General features: G+C 37.7%; 1 protein-coding gene across 1 annotated transcript in view; it reads right to left on the bottom strand.

The window, feature by feature from the left end:
• CAMK4 (calcium/calmodulin-dependent protein kinase IV) overlaps window positions 1-11,036 on the bottom strand; it is a 410,640-nt gene that overhangs the window by 211,422 nt on the left and 188,182 nt on the right. The window contains exon 2 of the mRNA XM_006876760.1: window positions 7,230-7,308. Within this exon, the coding sequence (XP_006876822.1) occupies window positions 7,230-7,308 (79 nt within the window). The remainder of the gene's footprint in view (window positions 1-7,229; window positions 7,309-11,036) is intronic.

Below are 11,036 nucleotides of genomic sequence, written 5' to 3'. Positions count from 1 at the left end.
GAAACTACCAGCTGCTCCACCGGAGAAAGATGAGGTTTTCTGCTCCTGTAAAGATTTACAACCTCGGAAACTCTATACCAGGTCCCTATGAGTCGGACCCGACTCCACGGCACATAACAACAACAATCATGTGATCTCCAGCATTATTTCTATCAGCAAGGCCATATTTTCTAAGTACTGATTTTTCCTTTTTGACCAACCTTTTCATTCAAACCACCAGTAATGATCAATATGTCTTGATGCATGTTTCATCATTTTCAGATTGAAGAAGTTGATAGAATTCTATTTCACCTTCACTGGATTTAGTGGTTGGTGGTATTAACGATTCATAATAGGTAACATATGTTGAGGAATGGAAATGATTTTAGAAAGTTTTCTAGAATGTTTGGGTCGATTTTTCATTCCCCTCAGAAGGATGCCAGTGAAATCATTTTACAAATTCTGAATATTTCTAAACAGTATATTTTTATTTTGGAAATAAAAATGACTATCTTATTTAAGATTAATTTTATCATTGTTGACTATCAAAGTATTTATTAATAATTTTTAATTCTTCCATAAACAATCTTTCCTAATATTTTGCCACTTACTAGCTATATAAGCTTGGGCAAGCTATTTAGTATTAATTTTCTCACTTTAAAATTGAGGACGTTTTACAATCATTGAAGCATGGTATGCATTCAATAAACGGTAGCTGTTGTAATTTTGGATCAGGGTTTTGGTGACTTCCCTCACTGATTTTAGTGGCGCTGTGGGTTAATGCGCCATACTTCAAAGCCATTTGAACTACAAGGTCGACAGTTCAAGCTCACCAGCTGCTTCTCAGAAACCCTATACAGGGTCGCTATGGGTGGGAACTGACTTGACAACACTTAACAACAACAACATATCAATAAGGCTTTCAATGCTAGGTAGGTTGGGTTTATAAACTATGAACATGTTGCCTGACAATGACAATTATGGCATTTTGTACAATTTCTTACCCTGAGAGCTAACAGTTTTTAAACACATAATTATAAAGTTAAAGAAAAATAGATACAAAAAAAAAAAAATAGAATGGAAACAAATTCAATGAAACCAGATAAAAATTAGTTTCCTTATCCTTGTGCAACTGAAAATATCTACAGGTTTTTATTATGAACAGTACTAACATTTTTTCTATTAAAACTAGAAGTATTTTAGTGGTCATAAACCCAGTTCAGACTTTTAACATGTACCCTCAAAATAAGTAAAAGGTAACTAGTATAGAAGAAGCCTGGTGGTGCAATGGTTAAGCACTTGCCTGTCAACTAGAACATTCACCAACTGTTCTTCAGGAGAAAGATGTGACAGTCTGCACCTGCAAAGAAGATCGTCTTGGAAATTCTAAGGTGTAGTTCTACTGTGTCCTATGGCGTCACTGTAAGTCAGACTCACCTTGTTGGCAATGTTTCCGGTTTTTTTTAAATAGCATATAGAGTTCCCTGAGACCTTCATGTATTTCTCTGTTATTAATATACCTTTATCATTAAATGAGATAAACCTGTCATGGTTTAAGTTAGTTAAGTGCCGTTGAGTGGGTTCTAACCTACAGTGACCCTGTATAGGGTTTTCAAGGAGCAGCTGGTGGGCTTGAACCCTCAAACTTGCAATTCAAATGACTTTGCAGTCCGGTGCTTTACCCCACCATGACAAGGTTAGAAAGCCCTAATAAGTGAAGTGTATCATGAAACAGCTTTATGATATTCTCTGCTTTCAGCCAAGATCCATCATACATCAGCAGTGATATCCCTAGTTCCATGTCCTCTTCTGAATTCAGTTTAAATTATTGGCAGCTCCATGTCAATCTTGTGCTGCAACTGTTTTTTAATTATCTTCAGCAGCATTTAACTTGCATGTGATCTTAATAGCAATGTTCAATGACTTCCACATTCTGTTGGGTCAGTTTCCTTTAGAATGGCCACAAATATGGATCTCTTCCAATGAGTTGGCCAGATAACTGTCTTTCAAGTTACTTGACATAAACAAATGAGTGCTTTCAGCACTACAACAGCTTGTTGAAATATTTCAATTTCTAGTTAATCAATTCCTGTAACCTTGTTTTCGCCAATGCTTCCAGTGCAACTTAGAATTCTTCCTTCATACCATTGGATCTTGATCATATGCCACTTACTGAAATGGTTGACTATCAACCAATACTTTTTGGTACAGCGACTCTATATATTCCTTCCATCTTCTTTTAATGCAACCTGCATCATTCAATATTTTGAACATAGAATCCTTCAATATTTCAACTCATGGCTAGAATTTTTAAGTTCACCATCATATTCAAAAGTCTTTTAACATCTGTAAAAAGGTCCAATCTTGTAAATCACTATTTGTCCCACTAAGCTGTGTCTGTCAGGATCTTTAATGACCCCAAAGTCTTTAACCTTAGGAACTATCTTAGTAAATCTTTCTACTCTACTTTCTTCTAAATATCACATAAGATGGACATGATTATGGGCTCATGTATGACGGGGGAAAAATTTACAGTCTCTTCCTTCATCGTTGATTCACAATTTACAAAGTTCATAGCAAAAATCCCACTGATATGGTACACTAATTAGTACTTGAAAGTTAGATATTTTATGTGCAACGTATGTGGAATTCCCCTGAGTTGATAATAATTTCAAAAACATAGTTTTTAAAAATGGCCACCTCCCCCAGGAGGATAGAAGGATGCCACTGCTGGTGATATGACAACTTCTTCAGTATAAGGATGACTCATCCTAAGTGTAAAATATCAAATAAATAAAAAAAAAAGTACTTCAAACATTTTTTCTCACATATACTCTTCCTGAAACCATATCTTCATTCTCATTAAGGAATACAGATTGACATTTTCTTTTAAAATGTCTACTAGAGTATCACTGATGTTTATAATAACATTAAAACATTGTGTGGTCTTGAAATCATTTCTGAATAGCCCAAATAAATGTTAAATTATGTTGAACATGATCTCAATGTTGAAGTATGTTGTTGTTATATGCCACGGAGTTGGTTCCGACTCACAGCGACCGTGTACACGGTTTCCGAGGCTGCAAATCTTTACAGGAGCAGAAAGCCTCATCTTTCTCCCGCAAAACAGCTGGTAGTTTCAAACTGCTGACTGTGAGATTAGCAGCCCGATTCGTAACCACTATGCTACCAGATCTCCTTAATGTTGAACTATAAGCCTCCCCAATTTTTAAAATATAATATTTACACAGTGGCAACACCAACAATGGGCTCAATAATAACAAATGTAAGGGTGAACAGGAGTGGGTAGTGTATCGTTCTGTTGTGCACTGAGTCACTATGAGTTGGAACTGACTTGAAGGTACTTAACAACAAACACAATAGTTTCTGATGGCTTGATCTAAAAGACTGCATAAATGATACAGGTACTCCTGTCAGGAATTAAATTATTTATCTGTGTTGGAAGAAGTACAACCAGAATGCTCCCTGGAAGCCAGCCTCTCTCATACTTCAGATATATTATCAGGAGGCACCAGTCTCTGTAGAAGGGTATCATGTTTGGTAAAGTAAAGGGACAGGACAGAGATAAAGAGGAAGGTCCCCAGTGAGAGGGATTGGCAGAATGGAAGCAACAATGGGTTCAGGTGTGACAGCGATTGTGAGACTGGTGCAGCGCCGGGCGATGTTTCATTCTGTTGTGCACAGAGTCACTATGTGTCAATATTGACTTGATGACGAATCGGGCTGTGAACTGCAAGGTCAGCAGTTCAAAACTTCCAGCTGTTCCATGGGAGAAAGATGAGGCTTTCTGCTCCCATAAAGATTTACAGCCTCAGAAACCCTGTACAGGGTCACTATGAGTCGGAACCAACTCCACGTCACATAACCAACCAACTAACAACAACAAAAACAGCAGCTTATTATGTCTCAATCTGTTGTTATTGTTGTTGTTGTGTGCTGTTGAGTTGGTTCTGACCCATAGCAGCCCTGTATGGTATTTCCCAAGGAGTGGCTGGTGAGCTTGAACTGCCGACTTTACAGTTCAAACTGACTTTGCAGTCCAGCACATTAACCCACAGCACCACACCATGACTCCGTGGCTCAATATAGTAGACTGCATAAATAATACAAACATTCCTGTCAGGAATTAGATCATGAAGGGGCTTCAAGAAGTTCAGGGGGAAAATGTCACTGTAGTTTAATTCCATTTTCACACAATTTTTTTTGAAGTACTTATGTAAAAACTCTTCACACCTACAATTGTTCAAGTCCTAAACCTTGTACCTGTGAATATTACTCCACTTGGAAATAGTTTCCTTTATTATGCCAATGAGGCCATACTAAGAGTAGAGTGGTATTTTCTAAAAAGAGCAGAACAGACAGTTACCCACAGGGGAAAGGGAGACAACATGTGAAGATACACGTACATCTGCAAGCAGTCACGTAATGTCAAGAAATGTCCAGGACTACAGAAGCTGAAAGAGACAAGAATCGTCTCCTAGAACTCAAAGAAAAATAGAGAGTCTAGCCCTGCTGACACACTAAATTCATAGTCTTACACTCCAGAATTGAGTTGTTAAGTGACACAAATGATTAAAGACTCTACTACTAGCAGAAAAATTGGTGATCTGAATCTACCTAGGGGTGCTTGGAAGACAGGCCTAGTTGTCTGTGTGTCAAAAATCTACACATATTGATGTCCAGGCAATAATGATTCACAGCAAAACTACAGGACAGAGTAGAAAGTTCGCCTGGGATGTCCAAGGCTGTAATCTCATGGAAACAGACTGTTGCATCTTCCTTCAATGGACAGGCTGAACTGCCAGTCTTTGGGTTAGCAGCCACATGCTTTAATCACTGTGCTAGCAGCGGTCCTTCTCTAAAGCTGCAGCCTAGAAAGTCCTATGGAACATGTCCACTTTGGAGTGGACTCAAAGGTAACTAACAATAACAACCTTCTAGAACTGTAAGAAAATAAGTTTCCGTTCTTTAAAGTCACTTACATGTGGTGTTTTTTGTTACAACAGCGCTAAGAAAATACAACTAGTAGTTGGTTGAATTCTCTGAGACAGTGTTTTATTATCCCTGCTTCACCTTCCCTCTATAAATAGATACTTAGGCTTTCTTCATTTCATTTTAGGAAGGAAGTTTCTGTCCACATGACCTATATGGAATTAAACATTGGAGACAATTTCTCTTTGAGGTTTTGCCTGCTATTTCTTCTCATTTACACATCTACATGCATGGTTTAATCCAGGAGACAATGCTGGGGATTCCATTTAATTCATGTTCAAAGCTGAGGTTTCTCTAGGGATGTTCGCTCATTCCACTTGGCATAGTAGGAACTGTGTTTGACAACATCTGCCTTACAGAAGCACTTCACAGCCTAATCTGACACTTGGTTCCCATCCACATTCTTTCCATGCCTGCCTTTTGAAAAAGATATTTCCACAACAGACGAGAAAAAAAGAAGACAGCTTTACTTGCCCAATGAATGAGTCATAAATCCACCAAATGTCTCCACCTAGTTTTTATTTCAATTCACCCAAAGTTTTGTGACATAAACCAATATTGTCTAAATCAGCTCTCTATTCCTCAAGGCTCTTTAGCATTAACAAGTCAGTTTTGAATGTTTATTTCATTGACTTTTATGAGATCTAGACCCTTTCAAGTTTCCTCAACTATGAAGAAAAGAAATAACATCTCACATATTTTACTGATAATTTTAAAACTAGCAATAAGAGATAATGAATTCCAAACATTTTGAATATGACTCCTGGTGTGGTGCTGTGGGTTAACGCACTGGACTGCAAGGTCAGTTTGCATCACAAGGTTGGCGTTTCAAGCTAACCAGTTACTCCTCAGAAAACCTGTACTCATAGGGTCCCTATGAGTCAGAACTAACTCAGCAGCACTTAACAGCAACAACAACAACTGCTAAAGTACACCAATTTATTTGATTCAAAATTAACAGTCCAAAAAAAGAAATAGACAGTCAATAGGAAATTCCATTTCTTAAAAAATTTAAAGCTCTTATGTCCAAATAAATTTTATGAATACAGAAATTGATTTGGGGAAAAGTTTAATACCTATCAATTTGAAAGATTCCTTTACATCCTGAAATAACTTAACTCATTGCCTACAACAACAGGAAATCCAGCATATGGAGTAGCAATTACTGCTTAAATTATTACCTGCTTAAATTAAGCTGTCTGTTATTTTGCTACAGCTTTACATTTTAACAGATTGTTTCAAAATGTCACTCTATTTCTATTCTCCTGGAAACTCTGAGCCATTTTGCTCTGCTTCAATATATGAAGTCCTAAAATTTCCCTGAGCCAGACAATACATAAACAGCTGGTGATACTAAATTGTCTCCTTAGCATACTTTATAAATACATTTTCAGAAAGTTGGACTATAATCCACATATTTGTTTACAGATACATATTTAAATGGTATAAAAGAACATCTTGGCTTTTTTGATGATTTTATGAGGGGAAACTAAGGACAGAAAGTTCAAGTAGGACCTTAAAACAACAAAATATTCTCTTTTTGTCAGCAAATATTACACAGATGTTGGCACTCATATTATATTTTGACCTTTCACTTGCTACATTTTTTCACTATTCGAGATGAGCTCAATTAACTTTTGCCTCCTCGTCATGTCTAGGAGTATAGAGCAAAACCAAGTGGCCCCATATAAATCTTTACTTCTTGTTCAAATGTAACTTCTCAATGAGGGAAGTTAGTTTTGAAAACGTCAGCATTTGTCCAGTTGTATTTTAGTTTGCTGAAACAAACCCAACATTTCAAAATAAGTTATTTTGAAGCTGATGACTCTCTTCTCAAATACATCTACTCATGCTAGTGATTCATTGAGGATTCTTTTAAATAGTAAACTCATCTAGTAAATTAAGATGTGATTAGATATATATGCATACATTTTTCTTTTTTCAGGAACACTGCTTATATAAAAAGCAAGATTTACTTTACCTGTAAACTCTACATGTTTTTCCTTTTCACTCTCCTTCTGCCCTCCAAGGACATCCAGCCTGAGATCCAGCTGCTTTTTAAGAGGCATGCAGTTCCCATTAGACAACAAATTTGATTGCATGCTCGCAATCAAGATTCGAGTCAGTCAGTTGCTCACATTGGCTCTCTGACCCCTTTGTCCTTTGAGTCAGGTTTCCTGACTTCTCCAGGTCACCAGGTTCCTTAAAGATGCTATCATATAATGCAATAAACTTACTGTTTTCTTTAACACTTTGAGTGCATAAGGCTTCTGGGTCCCCTTCTGTTTGCATCTGTACACAATGGATGTAGCACCCCTTGGGGAATAAAAGAAGCAAAAAGAAAATATTATGCTCTGGACACTGAATTAAAAGAGACATCTAGAAAGTAATTAGTATGTCTTGTACTTATCTTCATAACTGACAAGTACTTATTTATAATTCCACTATAAAATCAGACCTCATTGCTCAGAGAATTTTTTTTTGTCTTTCTCATAACAATATAGTTTACTCAGAAAAACTGAAGACTTCTCTTTCTTATATTTCCCTAGTGCTCTACCCCATTCAAGTAACAAGCCTAGTGTTGTTACATCCCATATGCTCTAGAATAAACCATGTACTCAGCTGAACATAATTTTTAAAGACACCCACACAATTCTAGAGTCCTTGAACCTTCAGAAAGGCATTTCTAGACTAAAATAAGGCATAGTAGGGAAGGGAAACCTTTTTGCTTCCAAGGGTCATTTGGATATTTATAACATCATAATTATCGATTTAACAATTAACTTGCTATAATGTGATAAGTGGACCTGCAAAACTGTTGTTGCCTTGGCAGGACCAGATGTAATGATTTTGTTGGCCTTATACAGGCCAGACATTCCCCACTCCTGCTGTAGGATGAAGCTTTAAGTTCAACATGTTGCTATGAGGATCATAGATAAAAATTAAATGGGTCCGAACAGTCTTCATCTCCATTACATATAAATTAAATTCTCAAGAGTCTCAATCTGTGACCCTTCCGAATTTACATCTATTTCATTTGGTGCCCTGGGACTTGCCCAGAGACAATGTTGACCCCACAGAAATCCTGGCTACTTTATCGTAGTGAATCTTGTTGTTGCTAGGTGCCATGGGGTCGGTTCCAACTCGTATAAGGTTGTTGAGGAACAGCTGATCTTGTGGTTAGCAATCCAGGATTTACCCTACAGCACCACACCAGGAATATTACAAATACTTATTTACACACGCTCTGACAAATAATTTTGTGAACGATCACTAAAGATAATTTTGTGAAAGATCACTAAAAACAGTTAAATAAATGGAGAGAAAGTATAAGTCTCTCCCTATGTAAAAACCTTAGAGAGGTTCAGAATGGTTTTTTATTTGCAAAAGAAAATGGTGATGATTGGCCAGCAGCGAGGCAAGACCTGGGGACTCATGGGCTCAGAGTCAATGACACAGCCACAGAGAACTAGAGTGGAGAGCGAAGTGGCCAGCTGATATGAAGAGGGTGGACAGACGCAAGAATACTCACACTTGAAGATAATACCCACTTGACCTGGCTTCAATAACTGGGTGAACAGAGCTCAACCCGAAGAAGAAAGAAGAGGAAAAAAGCGTCATCTGATACAATTTGATAAACTTGACCTACACCTATAAATGCAGTAGCTCAAAAGAGGAAACAAATCCCTGCTGCAAGAATTATTCCCACCCCCTCCACACAAAGAGTAGACAGGGATGGGCAACTTGGACATTGTCTACCCAAAATGGGGGAGGGATACAAAGGTAAGAAGTTACTGGCTTACAAGCTTTCAAGATGGAACCTGGATCCAAAGGGCGTGGAGGAAGGTAGAGTCTCCAGTGAATAGTATACAGCCTGTCCAGGAAGGGCTGATGAAATGAAATGCAGATGGGTCTCTTGTGATGCAATAGAGAATAATAGTTATCAGGACTGATTGTGAGGGTTGGAAATGTAAAGGTGGGCATTTTATAGCAAGGAGGGGAGTGATTAACTTTTCAGTCTAGGAGCGGAGGGCCCTGGGACCATCAATGGAGAAGAGCGGAGAACAGGACCCTTCCCAGAAAAGCAGTGATGCCTGAGATGGAGGCAGAGAAGATGACGTGAAGAGATGGAGTGGCTGGGGGCTTGAGATCCAGAGAGGGAAAGAGGCTGTGTGCTGAGGACCATGGGGTGGGGTGGGGGGGGCAGGCTTGATGCATGGACAGGATGGTAACTATAGCAATGAAATGATGTATGATAGAATGAATGCAAAACTAATGTTCTCCCATGTAAATTATCACACAATTCACAATAAAACATTTATTAAAAGAAAGAAAGAAAATGGTGAGGAAACAACTGGTGAACAAACTGTCAGTCAGATGTGATATGGCCATCTTGAATTTTTGCAAACAGCTTTGAAGAGACAGACAGATGGTGACCTGATGGTGCAGATTTACACAGGCGACTGAATAGTGACCCTGCCCATACAGCTCAGTCACAACCATATCTTCTGCCGTTCCACCCACTGAACAAGATCCAGTATCAGCTTATATATCACTTGATCAAAGATATACAACAACAGTCGAATTCAACCTAAATTGAGTTGCATGAACAGAAAATGGAAACAGTGTACATGTTTCCATTCTCTAACAACATCCAGCAGGAGACAACTGTTGAGACTAAGAACATACCAACATACAATCATCAATGTGGCACTGTAGGATCAGCACTGGACTGTTCAAACCCACCAGCTGCTCCTTGGAAACCCTATACAATATCACTATGAGTTGGAATCAATTCAACAGCACTTAACAACAGCAACAATGACACCAAAAAGTCTCACAGACAACAGAAGATTTTAGCTCACATGAAGAAACAAAAGAAAGTGGTTCAAACAAATGACTAAGATGCAGAAAGGTAATGGCACTACCTGAGAAAGAATTCAAAAGAATGATATTTAGGTACCATCAGCAGATTGGCAAAAAGATTGAGAAAAGCAAGAACACAGAAAAACTTTAAAAGAATTAAGGAAAACAAAACAAGAATTGACAGAATAAAATCAAATTTTGAAATAATACAAAACCTACAAATAGAAATCCAGAGGATTAATACTAAGATCTGAGAAATGAACAATACATTGAAAGGACAAAGGGGTAGATTTGAATCAGTGGAAGCCTGAATTAGTGATCTTAAAAGATAAATCTCTCAATACTAGTAAGCTAGAAGAACAATTAGAAAGAACAAATGAAAATTTCAAAAGAAAACCTGAGATTTATTTGGGAACCATAAAGTGGGATAACTTATTGGTGACCAGAACTCCAGAACAGGTAGAGACAATAAAAAGCATAGAGAAAATTGTCGAAGAGTTGCTGACAGAAAACTGCCCTAATATCATGAAAGACGATAAGATAGCCATCCAAGACTGAACAAACTCCACACAGTATAGATGCCAATATAAAATCACCAAGACATATCATAATTAAACTTTTCAAAATCAAAGACAATGAAAAATCCAAACAGCTCAGTATAAACAAAAAGTTATCAGCAAAGGAGAACCAATAAAATGAAGCTCTGATTTCTCAGTAAAAACCATGCTGACATGAAGGCAGTGGGACAACACAAACAAAACTCTGAAGGTAAAAAAAAAAATGCTGACTGAGAATCATATACCCAGCAAAGTTGTCCCTCAAATACAATGGTGAAATTGGGACATTTTCAGATAAACAAAAACTCAGTGAATTTGTAATAATCAGACCTAACATTAAAAATTAATAAAGAATGTTGTTTGCACAGAGAACCAACAATCCTGAGATTAACAAATATGACACCATCACCTAGAACTCAATCCAATCCAGGTACAGAAGTATTCAAAATAACACAAACCTACAAGAATGAAAACAAGGAACCTTAGATATCAATCCAGGCTTGTTGTTGTTGCTGTTAGGTGGCATCAAGTCGGCACCAACTCATAGCGACCTTATGCACAGCAGCACAAAACACTGCCAGATCCTGGGCCAACTTCACTACTGTTGCCACACTTGAGTCC

The sequence above is a fragment of the Chrysochloris asiatica genome, unplaced genomic scaffold, assembly GCF_000296735.1.
Source record: "Chrysochloris asiatica unplaced genomic scaffold, ChrAsi1.0 scaffold00411, whole genome shotgun sequence".
Taxonomy (NCBI): Eukaryota; Metazoa; Chordata; class Mammalia; order Afrosoricida; family Chrysochloridae; genus Chrysochloris; species Chrysochloris asiatica.
The sequence above is the reverse complement of the archived record's forward strand: the minus strand, read 5'-3'. Positions and strand labels throughout refer to the sequence as shown.